This window comes from Lepisosteus platostomus, chromosome 6 (genome assembly GCF_059453375.1).
Source record: "Lepisosteus platostomus isolate fLepPlt1 chromosome 6, fLepPlt1.hap1, whole genome shotgun sequence".
Classification (NCBI taxonomy): domain Eukaryota; kingdom Metazoa; phylum Chordata; class Actinopteri; order Semionotiformes; family Lepisosteidae; genus Lepisosteus; species Lepisosteus platostomus.
In genome coordinates, this window is record NC_142616.1 from 18910007 (window position 1) to 18928204 (window position 18198).

Sequence of the window (18198 nt, forward strand, 5' to 3'; positions counted from 1 at the left end):
TCACCCTGGGCTCATGTTTCACTGTTTGTTCTGAAGAAGATTAGTAGGTTACCTTTTGTCAAAGTCTCTGCATATTTTACAAACTTGAACCAAGTCCCCTTATAGTTCTTTTAGCTTGTCTGAGAAAGACATTCCCTGTCTTTGAATCTGTCTGTTTTTTTTTCTCTCGCCTGATTCCAGGGCAGCCGTGATTTTATAAATAATACCGTGATGGAAAGTCTGACATTATCATAATTGCCACTGTCAAGGAATTCTCCTATTAAATAAGCACTAAAGCTTCTGACCTTCAGAGGAAAACAAGACCTTTTTTCACAGCCTTATCTTTGAACAAAACCTTCATTCTCACGTGCATTGCAAGGAGATACACCAGAATAACAAAATAAAGATAAAATAAAGATGCAGCAAGAATGCTTGTGATTGTCTGCCAACATGTTTTCCTTATAACTTCTGGTTATAAAACTGGAGTCCAAAATAGTTGCAGCCTATTTGTTTTACAGTCAAAATGAAAACACAAATTTGTTTGAAGTCTGACGTCTGGCTTGGACTTTCTGCTATTTAAACAACTTGGAGCCTTTTTAATACAGCTTTTTCAGCACCAAAGCCTTTGAAATGATTACTGTGTTTCTGGTGTTGAAACTGTATAGTAGCTTAAATTTAAACTCTCATAAAAATGTCTCATATGTTGCGTTAATTTGCGGGTGGTTTGACTTACCGTTTTGTACACTGACTCGGTGTACTGAGATGTGCATCTCTTAATCGATAAATTCCAAAGCACAACATATTATATGTTTTCAATGCTTTACAAAACAGGTCACCATAGCAGCCACCATCCTGTGGAACACAAAGCATATTATAATTATATTATAATGATATAAATACTGAATATTTGTAAAATTTCACTAAGAGTAATACTTATTATGACACAATTCATTGCAGACAACATTTTTGCCATGTTTTTAATATGCTTTTCAAAACTCTTCTGCTTTTTTAAGTTTAGATTAGACAATTATCTTTGGGACATTTGGGTCTTTTGGTTTATTTTGAGAGCATTAATCTAGCTGGGCATACCTTAAAAAATAGATGTTTTATATTCGAACATTAGAATATAAGATACTACAAAGTATACTAGGGGTGACCTACCCTGGTCCTGGAGATACATTTAGGTTTTTGGGTTACCCTAAAATTACATATTTCTAAACCCCTGGAACAGTGTTGATCAGGAGATTTATTTAAATGAAAATACCAATTTAGTTCTAAAGTGTGCTGAAGCACACTTTCCTTTGCAGTTAAATTAAATTTCTCTTTAGGCCTTAAAGATAATTAATCTAGAGCTCTGTTAAACAACTTGCATATTCTTAAAAAAAGCAAGTACTATTTTTAACAGTGTAATCATTAAAAAAAGCCAAACAACACTTTTTTTTTAAAAAAAGAAACACTTATTTCTTACAAGTGACTGATCTACTCGTCTCCATTTTTCTTAGTGTAACAGAAATAACCTTAAAAAAAAACAACAACAGCTGCTGTGATCTCCCATGACGCGTCGACTCTTTTTAAATGTTCACTTACCCCCAAGTCGGCAAAGGGACCGTCGTACAGTGCTAGCTGCGCAACCCGACACCTGTCCCTGTTTGCAAGCGTCTGTGGAGTGCTATAGCCACCTCGCAGAGCATTCTCTTCCGCCAGAAGGGCCTCCAGCTCAGGAGTAGCTCCCCCTGTTACTAACGTCCGTATCAACGTGAGGATATTATCATTGAAGTATGTCTGCAGAGATAAAAGAAAAATCTTTAAAGAAGCGCCATTAAAGTCACAACTGAAGACATTCAAATTGCAAGTTATCTAGAGTTCGGTTATTTAAACTCCGGAGCTGTCTCTTCAAATAGGTTTACGTGCAGAGTGAAAAGACAGCAGACTCCAATTATTTCGTTTGCTTCTATCCCATTAGGCATCACAAGTACCCCTTTAAACCACCGATTCAGTGCGTAATTATTATTTTGTCCTTACGACCAGATAAAGATTTTAAGAAAGATTAATGGGAGTCCTGTAATAGGTGTTCCAACATATTTCTCACACATCAGACAGGTTGAGAGACATCTTTTTTGTAAAAAAACAGGCTCAATTTAAGCTGCCTTTTTCGCAGTTATTTTGCTAATAACTTTTACAACAAGGCATAAGCCATATCTACAAAGGTAATAAAAAATCTTTGTATTCCAACTTAAAAGCACAACGTGTTTCAAAAGCTTTAAAGGAATTTATTGTCCAGTAGCTACCCCTGTATGTCTTCAGTTTGGACAGATTTCCTTTTTCATTTGGTTCACTCTAAAATTTCAAGAAAAAACTTATATGTTATCTTATACATAATTTGTAAGAAGGGTTCGAGAAGAGACATTGTCCTTTGACTCTGTCTAGCTAGTTTGGTAAAACAACACCCATCTCCCCTTTGAGGAACTGAACCCTGCATGTCAGGCAGGAATACCCACCACTAATGAGGGGCTTAGGTATTGTAGGAAGCCAAATAAAAACACTGAATTAAATTTTCAATGCCAAATATCTGACACAAATGTATTAACGAGTGATTTCAGAAAGTTTAAAATACTAAAAATGCCAACCTACACAAAGCACTTGAGACATATTCAGTGAGCTGGAATTTCCCTTGTCTAACTACAGCATTTCATATTAGTAGACAGAGGTGCTCTGTTATGTGTTCCGTGGAATAATTAATACAGTGGTGCCACCTAGCCCCTTTCCCTATAATCAATTTCAAAGTCTCTGACTTTACGAAGGGGCCAGGAAGTAATTGAAAGACTAAGCTGAAAATACACCAGTGACAACTTTGTCACTCTCTGGTGAAGTGGCTAGCTATAAAGGGCCTGCAGAAAAGAGCAGGCAGTCTTTGCAATTCTTTGCATTGAAAGTTTAATCAATCTTGCATAACACTCCCAACTGCTTTTCTTCTTTATTTTTAAAAAACAGTTTCATTAAGGTGTTTCGGCTGGCTTGTATCAGAGTTTCGGAATGGGACAACATAACTTTAAAACTACTTCTTTTAAAGGTACACAATCTTTATTGTGTCACTTATTGCTCCTACTGAGTTCTGACAGCTCTCTGGGAGGCTGACAGTGCTGTCGAGTAGGATGATGGATGAGAACTGTCTATTAGCAAGCATTACCTTTGTCCACCATGAAATACTCTTGAATGCTTTGTTCTAACCTCACTCAAACTGAAAGGTAGCCAAATTAAGTCATCATATCCATGAGGGATTTCAGTGGTCTAATTTGTTTTATCTTCTTCCCCTTCCAATATTTTAATAACTAGGAAAATAAAATAAGCAAAAAATGCATTTGCACCTTCAGGCCCAGCTGATTTTTCAAGTGTGTCATTAAATGGAACTTCATTCAGTACTTACCTTGTTAAAACATCTAATGTGCCTCTTGAAAATCCATTTGATGACACATTTTATGAGAAGAGTCTAGGCAACAACTTTCCTTTGATGACACTACAGCATACAGTACTGCCGGATCAATGTGACATTTTCATTTGCTAACTTTTGCCTTACTAGTGGATCTTTACTTTAAAATCAAATGGGAATCTAACCATTAAGTATATCTGGGTAAATTGTTTTAATGTGTAATAGTCTGTGATAACAGATATTAGACACTTTTCTGGATTGTGGCTAGAGCTATGTTGATCAATGTTTAATATGTTAAAAATTACAACACATCTTTTTTAAAAGATATGTTTAATATGACATTTTTTAATTTTTAATAGTCTATTGTGTTAAGGAATAGGTACAGTACATTGACGTTTTCCACAGGAAATAACATATATAGAATAATAAAATATATAGAACTGGTTGTGTTATTTTATGTATCAAATAATGAATTATAGCATTCTGCAATGTAGTAAATATAATTTACAGTATATGTCCAAAAACAATAACATGAAAAGTTACCTTTATTGTGGTAAAGCAGAGTTTCAGTGGATTATTATAACCAGGCCTAGCAGTGTCTGCTTGGCTGTAGACACAGCGTGCACCAGAGAGAGAATAAAGTGCTCGGTAGCATACAAGCACTTTATGAGACACGGAGGTGATTAAGGACTCCCCTACAAGACTCCTACTCCTCCCAGAACAACTGCTCAGAGGTGCCCTGTTTTATAGACAATGCAGAGGTGGGGGTAATTAAAGGGGAGGTGAGGGATACCCTCTGGAGGGAGCTGGTTATGAGAGATTCAGCCACCTGGGAAAAAAACTTTTTTCCCTCCAGAGAAATACCTCTCTGTTAGTAAATTATATAACCATGTCCTGCACACTCTGGCCAAACAGTGCAAATGCTAGGATGTATTTTTTACCACTTGTAAATAAAGGATGGCTTAACCTCTCAGGAGCCAGAGAAGGACTCAATAAAATGGCAAAAACCCACAGTTCAGTAAAGACAAGCTACAGTGCAACTTCAAAATGGAGGGCCTTGAGTTTCTTAATGTAAACTGAGCTCGGTGCATGTTTTATGTATCTAGTAGCAAATAATTGCACTTTATGTGGTATAACAAGGACTTTCGATGTAGGAGCTTGTCAATCCCTCCCTTTCAATATCCTGATTAGGAGAAAATTACTCAAATGGTGGCTTTGTCTTATGCATGTTTTACAATGGGTTTGTAGAACTTTTAACAAAGCACTCGGTGTCACCTGTCATGATTCCTTTGCGAGTAACATTGAAAAAAATTAATTCAGCCAAGACATGAACTAAAAGACAAACCCACCTTGTTTCATAATTATTGAATATCAAACCAAATAGTCCCATGGTAATTTTAAAGGGGAACGGCGTGATCAAACAGGCGAACAAGGGAAGCCCTGTCTACACCACAGGAGTTGCATGTTTATGCAAAGGCATGGACTCACCGCGCTCATTAGGGAGTCTAGCACGCTGACAGCGAACGCGGTTCCACAGGCGAAGGGCTGTGTCAAATACAGCTCTGTGTCGGGATCGTCATCATCGTCTTGGTCCAGGAACTGAACATTGGAGTCATTCACTGAGGAGACAAGAACAAACAGTTAGTGATGCCCGCAGCTGCATGAAGCACTGACAACACACAGCTAACTATTACCAACAAGGCTGCTGGATGCATCAGTGATCGGTAATCATTAACAAAGTGCTTTATTATACACAAGAATTTCACACTTAGTATCGACTTGCAAATGATTATTCACGTAAGAGTCATTGACCAAATTCAATAAGTTGCAGCAAACAGGCAGCTATGAATTCTGCCTGCATGTTGCAAGGTTTGGTAAGATTTTTTTTTATCAGTACTGGAATACAGAAGCTGTTACAAATTGGTATTTAAGAGAAAAACTGCTAAATGGAACAATGTTTTACCTCTTAGGTCAGCAATTTCTTTTCCACCTACTCCATTAATTTTACCTATGATCATACAGTGTATGAAGACAGATAAATAAAACACTTTAATCATGATTGGTTTTCAAAAGTCCATCACTTTCAGTACAGGTCACATCCACAGAATCCATGCACTTACAGGACCATGCACTTCCATAGCATGAAACTGTACGTATCCAAGGCAAGAACATTTGACTGACGTGTCACTATGCGCACAACTCAAATATACATTTCAGTTTGTATCTGAAAAAGACTGTCTTTTGAATGTAAGAGAGCTTTCTTGTTTAAATAGAGTTTGGAGCAAAGTGAAAAACTATTTAAGAAATTTTATGTGATGAGACCATTACGTTAACAGTACTCAGTAGGAAAATGCCATCTGTTTTTGTAGTTTAAACATGTATATTTAAACATTCTGTACATACATTATAAATCCGGTTTTCTGAGAGTTTTTTTTACAGTCAAAACATTAAATGTAAAATTATAATGGACAGGCACTTTACAGTATCACTGCCTGACTGTTTCAATAGCTTTACAATCAGTTCAGTATCATGCTTCAACATAGTATTACACAGAAACAATTACTGGTTCAAGATGCAAAAGATATATTCCTGTACACACTGTAGGTCTGCGGCTTTAAAATTAATAGCATTTTAAACCTTTTTTAGATTGTGCCATGTTCTACTAAGGCATTGTTTCTAGTGAGCTTTCCAGCACCACTGGACATAATTTTCAGATAAAGCACTGAAATCCCATTTTATTTGAAAAGTGCATCACTAAAGCCGCCTTTGTTTCATAGCTTCAAAATCTATGCTTTGGAGATTAGGTCTAGCAAAAAATAAACAGCTTAAAGGAAGGTTTGATCTCGAGTTTTGTTTTTGATATTTTATTTCTTCCCAGACTTCCTGTGAGCTGTGAAAAGAAATGTCAGTCATATTGACAAGAGGCTGATGAAAAGGGCCTGGGCCGAAGAAATGAACTGTGAGGAGATGCTATGGAAACAGCCACAAGGACAGACTAGTGTGATCAAAGGCCTAGTGATGCTCTCTGAAAAAAATCATTAAAAAAGGCCAAAACAAGACAGTCAATTTCAACCAGAACCAAGAATAAATGTGTTCAAAGTGGTGTCATGGGAGCAGCCCCTCTATTGCAGCCAGATAAATCAAGTGAAGCCGATGAGGGAGGAAGAACGACACTGCGGTAAAGGACAAAGGCACTGCTTACCCAGTTCAGTTATCATTTGAATGTTGGTTCCACTGTTTTTTTCCTGACTGAGTGAAACCAACGGCAGTAGTTTGCCAGGTTTAGCTAATGATGCAAAACAGCGTTGGGGGAAACAGTTATTGAAACATATTCAAGAAAGAGGCATGGAAGACTGAGAAAGGACAACGAGCAACGAAACGAAAAGCACTTGACAGCACAGCCCTCCACATGTCTGAAACGCACTGCACAAATGGGTGAACTACGCGCCTGCTGTTGAATCGCCTCACTTTATGCACTAAATAAATCACTAAATACATTTCAAGACATTAAGCTACTTTATCCTTTTTTCTGAATTAAATATCCACTGAAACTTAAACCTTCCTTCCGCCTAGACTTTTTCTGCCTCTTTGAATAATTTTATTAACTCCTTTAAAATGTTCTAAAATAAATGATACTCAGAATCACCCAATGTGTTATACCGTATAAAGGATAAACCATAAAACGGAGTGCATATAGCTCACTTTCCTGAGCAACAGTGTGAGATTATTATGTTTTTTATTCCTGAAATATTTCATTTCAAAGACTGGGTGTGCAAATTCAATGTAAAGCTCTTGTGTATCTTAGTAATAATTTACAAATGCATGTTTGATATTAATGTTTAAAAAGACATTTAAATTACATTAGATTTGATACACTATGGCTAGTTATTCAGTTCTTTCTTTTTTGTGTGTGGACCATTTGCAAAACCGGGTGAAATCCCATTAATAGAGAAAATGTGTCCATTGTGGAACCTGTTTTTATGCATGGCCTTTTAACAGGGTTAGGGGAAATCTTATAGTGGCAAGTCTCTAGCGTGCTTTAATACCCACTGAGAACTGCAACTTTCATGAGTTCTAATACCATGGGAATACAGGCAGATTCACTGTTATTAATAAATGGACCCATTTTGCTACCCTGCGATTTTAGACAAGGCAGCACTCCTGCTATTGTACATCAATGTTGTAAATGTCAGCGATGTGGTACTATAATCACTTCGCTTCCCTTACAAGCCAGTCCAGCTTTTTTCCTACAAAACTTCACAGATGGTTAATCCAGAAAAAAAATCATACGCTTCTGGATATAAAATACATATTTCAAATAAGGTTTCTGGTGTGTAGAAGAAATGAAGGGTTTAAGTCTTCAATGGCAGAAAATGTAGAACAGTTACTGTCTCTCAACAGTAGTTTGCTCATTCGACAGAGTGTATTACCAGCAGCGATATGATCTTACCTAGTTCAGTAATTATGGGGATGTTGGCCCCTGTTGTTACAGAGGCTTGACGGACCAAGCCATGGACTGGACTGTTGTCTGGAGATGACCGATCCATTCCAGGAGGGGTGAACCCTTGAGAAAAAAAACAACCAAAGAACAGAAATGAAATTGGGTGGTGGCACCAACAGAAATCCAAAATGTCAGGAACTTAAACGAACAGAGATCTCAAAGGGTGTGTCTCCATTAATACAAAGGACTGCAGCGTGTATTCTTTTCGGGGCCAGAAAGAATGAAAAAAAAAAACCCAAAGAATCTCAGATTATTCTTGAGACCTTCTAAACAAGGCAGAAAGGGAAAAGGATATTCTACCCAGAAGGGTCAGCTGAGGCGTATTTAGCATTTATAGCCTTCCATCAGCCGGCAGGTATAAATTTTATATGTTGTTCATTTTGTTACCACAAAAGTGGTGAAGTGGAACCTGAAAACCTTTTATCAGAAACAGTGCCATTCTGAACCATGCAATACACTACAAGTGACATGCGAATGAATTCACACGACTTGACATTTCACATTCCTTCAAGCTGACAAGTAAACACCTTAAATCAGTAATGCTATATGCATAATACATTGCCTGTGTTTTGACATCCATCATTTAATGCTGACTTAAGAAAACGCAAGCTTATAGTTTTAAAGTGACAACCATAATGCAAGGAATATATTCAGGTCACAAAAGTTTTTTAAAAAGAATTGCAAATTCAATACACAGACTTTGCCATTTCTGTCAGGGAATTTGAAGCACCACTACAATGTGCTCGAATAACCCTGTAAAACAGAGGGGACACAAAATGTTCAGCATTGCTGGTAAAACTGCAATATGAACTGAATTACTTTACATTGAGTCCCTGGATGTGTCAGTGATAAAGCCCCACTGGAAGTGCTTGTAGCAATTGGTGCCAACCAGCAGCAGTTATATTTTCTTTTTCACGTTAATTTGTTGATGTGCATAAAGTATGACATTTACTTCCTCTAGAGAGTGACAAGTAGATTTCATTATTCCGTGAGCAACCATATTTTTCCTGACACTAACGTAGAAAAACATAAATTTGAACTTATGCTAAAAACACAAATATCAGAACGGATAACTGCAAGTGGAAAAATAGAACACTCTTATCCATGGAGTTTGGATTACATCTCAGAGTTTCTCTTGCAATTCAAGGTGCTTTTTAAACTTTCTGTGAAATTCATAGCCACATGCTTCAGATGATACTCACATGGAATAAAAAACACTGGATGTTTTTGACATAATTTATGCTAAATTAAAGTGGTGCTCATGGGACGTTTAAGCAGATTATATAATTAAGACTTGTGTCTAGAGGCCCAATCTAGATTTTGTTTTAAAAAATCCCAATTCTAACAAATAAATGTTAATTTGAACTAGAACAGGTTCATTGTTTTACTACTCGTTAAATCTATTATCGCTGCAAGCAGAATGCCAATGGAATATGAAAATTCAGAAGCAGAAGATACGTAGACATGTATAGGGTAGTAGCAGACAATACACTATCAAAAAACCTTTTCAAAAATGTTAAAACACAGGTATTAGAAATAGTAATGAGCTAATACCAATTAAGACTAAAATAACAATGCCAAATACTCTTGTAGCTACTACAGGCTGGAGCAATAAATTGTATTTTAATCCAGGTAGAAATACACTGATGAGTTTCAATCTTTATATTTACATGACATGTAATATTTTCTAATGCAATAATAGAGAATGCTTTTATCCAATGTAAAACTCTGCTTCTTTGCGGTTAATAAACTGCCTAATCAGAACTTAAAGGCAACAAAACCCATCTTTGTATTTAAACAACTGAAATGTACTGTATATTACAAGTTCAGTAAAATCCATACCCCAGCTCAGATACTGATAATACAGTACAGTAGGTGTTTAGCACATGAAAGCCCTTAATGATAATGTCCCACACTGCTGTCTTGTCCAATCAAGATAGAGCCCTTAATTGTGCATGCTGATTTAGTGCAGCTCATTTTGCAATTATATAAACATTACTGACATCATCTACATCTGAAACAACATTTTATGAACATGTAATTATCTCATTAAATTTTAAAAAAGGCAGTTAATTTACAAGCTTTCTAAGAGGCTTGCAATAGACAATTAGTCGGAATTAAGCAAAGGTTCCTGCTGTGTCCATATTTTTTTTTACATATTAAGGAATTCCAAGATGTTTCCAATCTTTTTAGTATACCAGAATTACAAAATAACATTTGCAGGGGTAAGCACCAAGACTGAATATTAAACGTACTGAAGCAGACAATTTATTCATTCTAAGAATAAGAACAACAACAATATCCTAGCGCTTTGAGAGATAATAAAAACTTTACATGATGAATTCACTTTAAAATGCTTACAGGGGTTAACCTGGTGCACTTAAAGTGTTATTGGATAACAGTACACTCAGAGGCTAATTGCGAGGACTGTATAGTGTACAGTACATTACAGGTTTTACGCTGCAGACATGCTTGTCTTCCTGTATATTTGCTCTGCTAATTGGCTGTTATTGAAAAATAGACTACTTTCATTCATGGTTGCGATGTAACTGTCCATACCGCCTCAGCAACCAATGGCCAGTGTGATTAGTGTAACACAGGAATTTGCAGAGTGACTACACGTCTTACAGGGTTGTAAAATAGAGTGGTGGTTTTCCCCTCTGCCTTCACTTAGAGGAAACAGGACGACGACAATTCTGTAGTTAAGCCCGTTCTTTGCTGCATGTTCTGTAAGCCTCTTTCACGAACACTTATTTGCATCTCCTTGTTTAAACTTTGGTGCCCCCCATCAAAGGACAGGCAAGCAAGAAAGTTTCAATGTTCTAAATTATGTTTCAATATCTTTTTGAAAGCATAAAAAGTTAAATATTTATAAAGCGATGGAAACAGTGTCCGCCTGTGTCGGAATGATCTAAAACTTGCAATCAAGGATAACGACAGTGCCAACACATTTGTCATATAAAAAGGGGCTTTCATCTTTGGGTCCAGAGTGAGTAATCAACATTTGAATTGTTACCAAAAGAAAACTCCTTAGTACACTGCGGTTTAAAATGTACTGTACCACTATTATCACTGCATTTCTGAAAAATATTTATATACCAATATGCAGAGGAATAAAGACACAATATTGTAAATGATACTATTGTAGAAGTATAATGTAGAATTGTGTTGTATTTTACAATACACTATTGAGATCTTAACTCAAACCAGTTTTTTTATCGTGGAAAAGGAGCGTAAGACCATACAGTACATCACAACTTCTTATGTTTATTTCCTGCATTTGTTTTACAATGCATTCATTTCTACTGGAACTATAAACACCCAATGCAAAACTAAGTTTGAAATAGAAAAGAATCATCATTATGTATTGATAGATTTCCTAGACAAAAGTGTCAGTATGTCAGGTCCCCTGTAACTTGCTTGAATTGTCTCATTTAATTATTTTGCTCTCTACGTTTTAAAAACATCATCTTGCAGTAGTTGTGTAGCAAAAGAGACAGGGTTAAAATTCACAGTACAATTTCAAAACAGAAACACTTCGGTAGGGTTTTGTTTTTACTTCAGGACTGCTTGGGTAAAGTAAATTGTTTTTTTTAGGGTTAATAAATTAAGCTGTGCAAATTAATCACACTTCTGGAGATCTTCATAGTTTTAATCTGAAGTGTGATCTAATGTGTGAGGTATCCATATGTACACTGATTCCTTCTCAGACAGCAAATTTCCTCTCTAGTTCAGAAATAATATTCCACATAATATTAACAAAGAAAAACAAAACTTTTGAGAAAGTTAAACAACTGTAACAGAAACAAGTGCCATATGAAAATCATTTCTTCCAGTTAAAGATGACAAATTGTGATGGGCACAACAGGGTAAATATGCTTGTCTAAATTTATGAAGAAAAACTGATTAACTGGGCCTGAGATCAGAAAAGCTGCCGCAGATATTAATTAGGAACATGACTGCCAATCTTTAAAAATGTACAGATCACCTGTCCTCAAAGTATAACTGCTGGCTTTGAAAAACATTTCCATGAGATTGTTCCCACGCAGGAGAATTGAACCCTACGGATAAAGCACAGCACTAAAATGTCGATAAATGTAATTGTGCAGTACTTGTGTTATAAAAGAGTCAACTTGAAATACCAACGCTTTCGTGTTTTTTTTTTCTAATTTCATATTTTTATGTTAAATTATCCCCCCTCAGCCATTTATAATCTTCTCTAGTTCAGGCCAATTTATTAGTGACCGTGGTTCATAAAAACAAAACAAAACAAAGGATGGCTGTTTCTTTAAACCACTGTAGTAATCAGCAGGTTTAACTGTCAGCCAAGCTGATGTGAGGTCTTTTCAACCACTGAGTGAGGGATATTCTTCTTGCCAGGTCTTGTCCCCTGCAGGCAGTGCAGTGAAGTATTATAGGGCAGTCCTTACCTTGGGAATTAGCCTGCAAGACACCAATGCTGTCATCAAACTGCATAGATTTGATGTTGAGTGACGCCAAGATGCATTCCTTGTCCTGCAGCGAAGCATCATCGATATTGTTCTGATTGGCTGACAGGATAACGCACATGTCGCAGAGGTTGATGTTGACAGCCCTTAAATCAGCCCGGCTTAATGGCGTACCCTTCGGCGCCAAAAAAAAAAAAAGAGAAAAACAAATTAAAGATTGAGAAAGGAGCTTTGGGAAATTACTTAACAAGTATTCTTTTTTTATGCTGTGACATTCAGCTGATCTAACTACGTGCTGGGGAATCGGAGATGTGTATTAATCTAAAGGGTAGTTGGTGCTGATGGCAGCGTTTTTGGGTTCAGTTTTAATACTCAGTCAAGCCATTGCTAACAAGCACAAAAGCAGGGCATTATGCCAGCATTTTACATCTTAGCTATGCAAAGCAATTGGATCATAGCAAGTAGACCTTATTTTTGTTGCAATCCAAGCAGAAATAAAATGACTGCTATTCTGTGTTAGGGTTTCCTTTCTTGATGAAATGTTTCAGTAACAAGGTTTGATTAAAAAATGATTACTGTCGAAACTGATGCTACAAAAACGGTAGAACTTCAATAAAATAACATCAGAAACTTATCCTTAAATTCCATTCCTCAGGTAAAAAGCGTATTTGTTAACTCTTTCTTCTTCCAAAAACCTGTTATTTATTAAAAGTGTGTTTTTGAGGGGACTCCTGTAGTATTGATACATTTCCATTCCAGTTGTAACATTTATTTGTGTACCCTTTGTTGAAGAGACATCACCTGGTTAGTAACTGCAGTGGAAGTTTCATTTTAAGCCTGGTAATACTGGTACAAACCCATGTCATGCAAAATGTAGAAGCTACTGTAGCTCTGCCTTAAACAGAGCCCTGTATAGTGACTTCTATTCCCTTTCCAACTAGCTGAGTGAAAGTTTTGCTAGTGCACTGTGACTGTAATTCACTAGCTTTTGCTTTAAACTTTATCTGTTTTTTGAAGACGATCCTATGTAGTAAAATTAGACCAGCAGATGGGACCACATCCTGAGAAATGTAGATTCTCTGTATGTGACTAACATGGACATAGCCTAAACTAAATTGTATTTTTTTTTCTTATGGATAATAATGTGATGTAATAATAATAATGTGAAAAGTTTTTAACAAAGAGTTAATTTTGAAAAAAAAAACATACAGCAAAGCTTTAACAAATGATCCAGCACGGAACTGACCAGTTTGGCAGTAATGGGGAAAGCTGTTAAAGGCCTGGATCAATTTAAAAATCAGCGCATAATGCATATATTGTAGATATTGTAGCAAATACCACAAAAGCTTAACCTAAAGGTGTTACCCTAAGGTGTCTGACAGCCATCTTGGAAAATGTAAGAATAACATGAACTTGTACTCACAGGCAAGATGGAAACCTTGGGGAAGTTATGCAGTGTTTCCCACTCTCGTCGAAGGTATTCCAAAGAGCCAACAAACACAATGTGCTTCAGCTCATGGTAATGGAAATTACTAGCTCTTAAAGGCATCACTAGGTTCCTCAGTCCCACCAGAGCAGATTTGACATCTCCAAATATACAGACAACTACATGCCCACTGAGAACAGTCATGGCCGCTTCACTTCGAGTCTGGAAGAGGGGAAAATTCAGAACACAAGAAATGAATACAAATGAAAATATCATTTTTTTCCATATGAAGGATTCAAACTATCACTGAATTGAACAGCAACATTGAAGTTAAAATGAATGTGTTATATTTTTATCTATTTATATATGGAACCTTCCAAAAATATTGGGACAGTGAAATCTCAACTAACTTACTATGAACTGTAATAACAATCATTCCTCTTGAAAAATAAACAGGTCCTCCTCTCAGTGGGTGACGTATGAGGCCTAATCACATGGAAAATCCCGATGGAAAGCAAAATACTGTGCAAAGAGATTTTTTCTTCAATATACACACAAAATAAATACCTACTCTAAGCAAACCAACAACAACTACCACCATGATATATACCAAAGTAGTCTAAATTAAACCCATATGAGAATGTGGCTCTCTGCCCTTCACCAAGTATCTAATTAATCAAATACTGCACCACACGTTAACCTACTGTAGGTACAAACATTTAAACCCTAATGACCTCTAGTAGCAGGTCATCTGAAACTAATATTCTCATGACCACTGGCCTGCCACATTGATATCCTACAGTAAGTATTTTATCTTATAAAACTACTCAACTCAAAGGTCAACTAAGGACCTCAATGGTCATCATAAACTAATGATCTAATTGCAATGAGCTGAAATCAGCATATTAACTGGGGTTTAACCTGTGGATAGCACGCACCTCCGTGCTAAACTAGTGTGCTACCTTGAACTTGAAATTAGTCCCCAGCTCCGTACTAAACCTGTTCTCAATTGCAATGGACCCAAAATAACAGCTGATGCACTCTAAAGGTTACTAAACTAGGAGACTAACTTAATCCAACTCAGTTTAACAACTCAGTAGAGTACTAATGGAACACTGGATTTCCGAATAAAGTGAAAATAATACTGTCACTAGGAAATGAATTTATGCATCCATCTCTAGTAAACTTACTGTAATATTTAACTTATATTGCTTTCCAGTCTCACCACATTTATTAATAATGAAGTTTATTAATATGTGTTTATTAATAAAATTGTCATTTATAAAATGTGTTCACCTATTTCTCTTAAGGATCTCCTTATGAATCTATTTCATTTATCAATGGGAATAAAAGGCGCTATAATACATGTTGAAATTCAAACCTGCAGCTGGTATATTTGTTTGTTTTGTGACTCAATGCCAATTGAGTACCACATTAGTAGTTACGTAATGTAATCTCGTGTATTTAACAATAAATGCAGTTCATAAATTAAATACTGACAGGGACATTCAGTCATATACAAACACAAGATATACAAAGTAATAATTATATATTCACGTGGGCTACAGTAAATATTAACAGACTAATTGAAATGTTCTGATTCAGAGCCTCTTGCTAATTAGAACAACAACAATGCTGAGCAATCAGCACAAGTTAAGCACAAGTTCAGCTGGTCTCCAACTTTGTTCCAAGCGTTTTTTCATTGCAATTGACCTCAGAGCTTAGATGAGAGCTTGGTCAGACATTTTTTTGTTTGGTTATTAGGATAATAAAAGAGCTGTGAACATCCTATAAACCCCTGTTGCTTTGACTTCAATGTTCAATGTTCCAGAGTTGCAAGTCAAAATGAAAACCAAAGAACTTTGTGTTAAAGAAAACCAGGCAATTCTGAGAGCTAAAGAAAAGGAGAAGTCAATCAAAACCACAATACAGAAATTGGGTATACCAAAAACAACAATTTGAAAAAAATTGAGGAAAGAAACCACAAGCATAATTACCAATCAGCCAAGAACAAGTCAGACAAGAAAAACATCTGCAGCTGATGACAGAAAAATTACCAGAGCTGTAAAGAAAAACTCTAAAACAACTGTCAGTGAAATCATCTACAACCTCAAGAGTGCATTGGTGAAGGTTTTAAAATCCACAGTTCACAAAAGACAGGGACAACAAAGGATACACTTCAAGATGTAAACCTGTTTTTAGTTCCATGAGCAGAAAAAACAGTTTTAGAATTTGCTTGGAAGTACACAGATGAGCCAGGAAAGTTTTGTGGACAGCTGAGATTAAGATAAACCTTCACCAAAGTGATTTATAGATTAAAAGTGTGCAGAAAGAAAGGAAGATTCTCCAGAAAACACCACCTCTCTGGAGCCTGGCTCATTTGTCTTTATTGATGATGTTAATATGGAGACAAGAGCAGAATGAATTTTGAAGTTTACAGAAACATTTTGACTGCTTGTGTAGAAGGAAATGCTTGCAGATTTAATAGGCAGAGATTTACCATATACAGTACATACTGTATCATGACAGTGACCCAAACGATACCGCTGATATAACAAGTAGTTAATCAGGAGGTGACACAGTAAAAACACACTGACTCTAAAATTTAAACCCAATTGAGAGAGCCTTTTACATGCAAAAAAAAAACCTTAAATAAGAAGGACTCACAAAAGAATTCACCAAAAGTTTGGTGAGCTCAGTGGGTAGCACATTTTATGCAGTTTTCGCCTCAAGAATATGTCACCAAATACTCTTTAATTCTGAAATTTATCCCAATACTTGTGGTCACCTGAAATCACTGGGTTGAACTTTGAACACTATTTATTGCTGTAATATGACCAAGCTATGCAAGCAATTACCCGATATAATATAAAATATTATATTGTACTCATTTATAAGAATCTCATGACCACAAATACCAATTCCTTGACTGTAGAGCAAAAATAACTTTTGACATGTTTGTCCCAATACTTTTGGAGGGCACTGTATATATACATCTTAGAAAGAACACCTTTCAGAGTTACACTGTATGGTGTATTTTAAAACCACGAGTTGCTATGAATTATGAGAATGTGAGTGTTCATGAGCTTCTGACCTTAAATTCAGTTTTGGGCCTACAGTATACAATCAAAGTCAGCAGCCTTGAGCAGATGGTTTGCTCTTATTAGGGCCCATCAGTATAGCATAGCTAACTTTGGTTAGTGACATTAACTTTAGTTAGTCCATGCCCAAGTACAGCCCTCCGTGGCTGCTAACCTTGATTTTGTATCCAGTACATGAGAAGGAATTAACTGTGAAAGAAGGTGCAAGAAGTGGATCAATTCACATGACTCTTACTGAGTTGGAATGCTGTGATACCCACCAGGATAACCTTCTCTATGTCTTTGGATGGGCACCAGTGAAACATCCCCGTGGAGTCGTACTTCTTCACACTGACATCCATGTTCTCGATCTGCTCATTTCCCGGGATGAGTAAAGGATCATGTCTGTGACGAGAGAAGGCAGAAACTAAATGGTTTAACCCAGTATTGTCATTTCATTCACATCTCCAACCAAACTGCACACTGTTTTTAATCTTGTTCTTCAGGAGAGAGTTTAAAGATTTTTCTGAGATGTATTTTTTTTTGTTGCTTTTCAGTATTTGCTTTGTAAGATGAACTAAAAATCTACCCACACAGCAGACATGACAGAAAAGATGGAAAGGTACACAAACAATAGTGATAATAAAGACAGTTCCATTTTACAGTGCAAATCAAGGTGTCTAAGATGGGCACTCTTATGTTAAAGGCAAACCAAAGACCAGACTGTTTGCTGTGTTTTTCGATTTCTACTTCAATTTAACTTTCAATTACTACCATCCATCTATGAATAAACCACATGAGCGAAGGACTGCAAGAATTATACTAATTCCAGGTTTACTACAGCTGGAGTTCCTGGCCTGTTGGTGAAAATGAATTGACAAACTGTTGGCATCATCTCTGTTCTACAGTTCTGTTTCCCGAATAGCCCCTGTCACTGTGCCACGTTGCCACTGCGGGTTGTGTTCCAGAGACCTCCTGCGTCAAGAATGTGAATCGGCAAACTGCAGGCTTCAGTTCTGTTGGGTTTTTTTTTCTTAACTTTCAATACGAGCGCAATAATGAAAGCAAGGGCCAGAAAGCACGGAAAATGTGCGCTGTTTTACCAAAGCACCTCCCGAACACAAGATTCGGATTGTCTTTGGATTTGTTTGTTTGCTCCTGCCACAGTCACCCCTCTGGATGCCAAAATGCACAAAGTGCAGACGTCAGCGCAGGCAGCGAGGCAGAAGGGATGGAAACAGTGGTGACTGACTGGCACTAGAACAGAAAGCCAATTACACGCTTTCACCACTTGCAACTTCTGATGCGATGCTCTTCACTGTAAAAGCTTTAACTTT

General features: G+C 36.6%; 1 protein-coding gene across 28 annotated transcripts in view; it reads right to left on the bottom strand.

Moving 5' to 3' along the window:
- kcnma1a (potassium large conductance calcium-activated channel, subfamily M, alpha member 1a) overlaps window positions 1-18198 on the bottom strand; it is a 222943-nt gene that overhangs the window by 30896 nt on the left and 173849 nt on the right. For 17 of the 28 annotated variants that reach the window (XM_088634586.1, XM_088634581.1, XM_088634579.1 and 14 more), the window contains 8 exons: window positions 17143-17266; window positions 13779-14003; window positions 12338-12530; window positions 7857-7970; window positions 6609-6692; window positions 4895-5025; window positions 1567-1761; window positions 713-831 (listed from right to left, as the gene is read on the bottom strand). In XM_088634586.1, the coding sequence (XP_088490712.1) occupies window positions 713-831; window positions 1567-1761; window positions 4895-5025; window positions 6609-6692; window positions 7857-7970; window positions 12338-12530; window positions 13779-14003; window positions 17143-17266 (1185 nt within the window). The remainder of the gene's footprint in view (window positions 1-712; window positions 832-1566; window positions 1762-4894; window positions 5026-6608; window positions 6693-7856; window positions 7971-12337; window positions 12531-13778; window positions 14004-17142; window positions 17267-18198) is intronic. The other 11 variants (XM_088634590.1, XM_088634593.1, XM_088634602.1 and 8 more) reach the window with 1 other exon arrangement.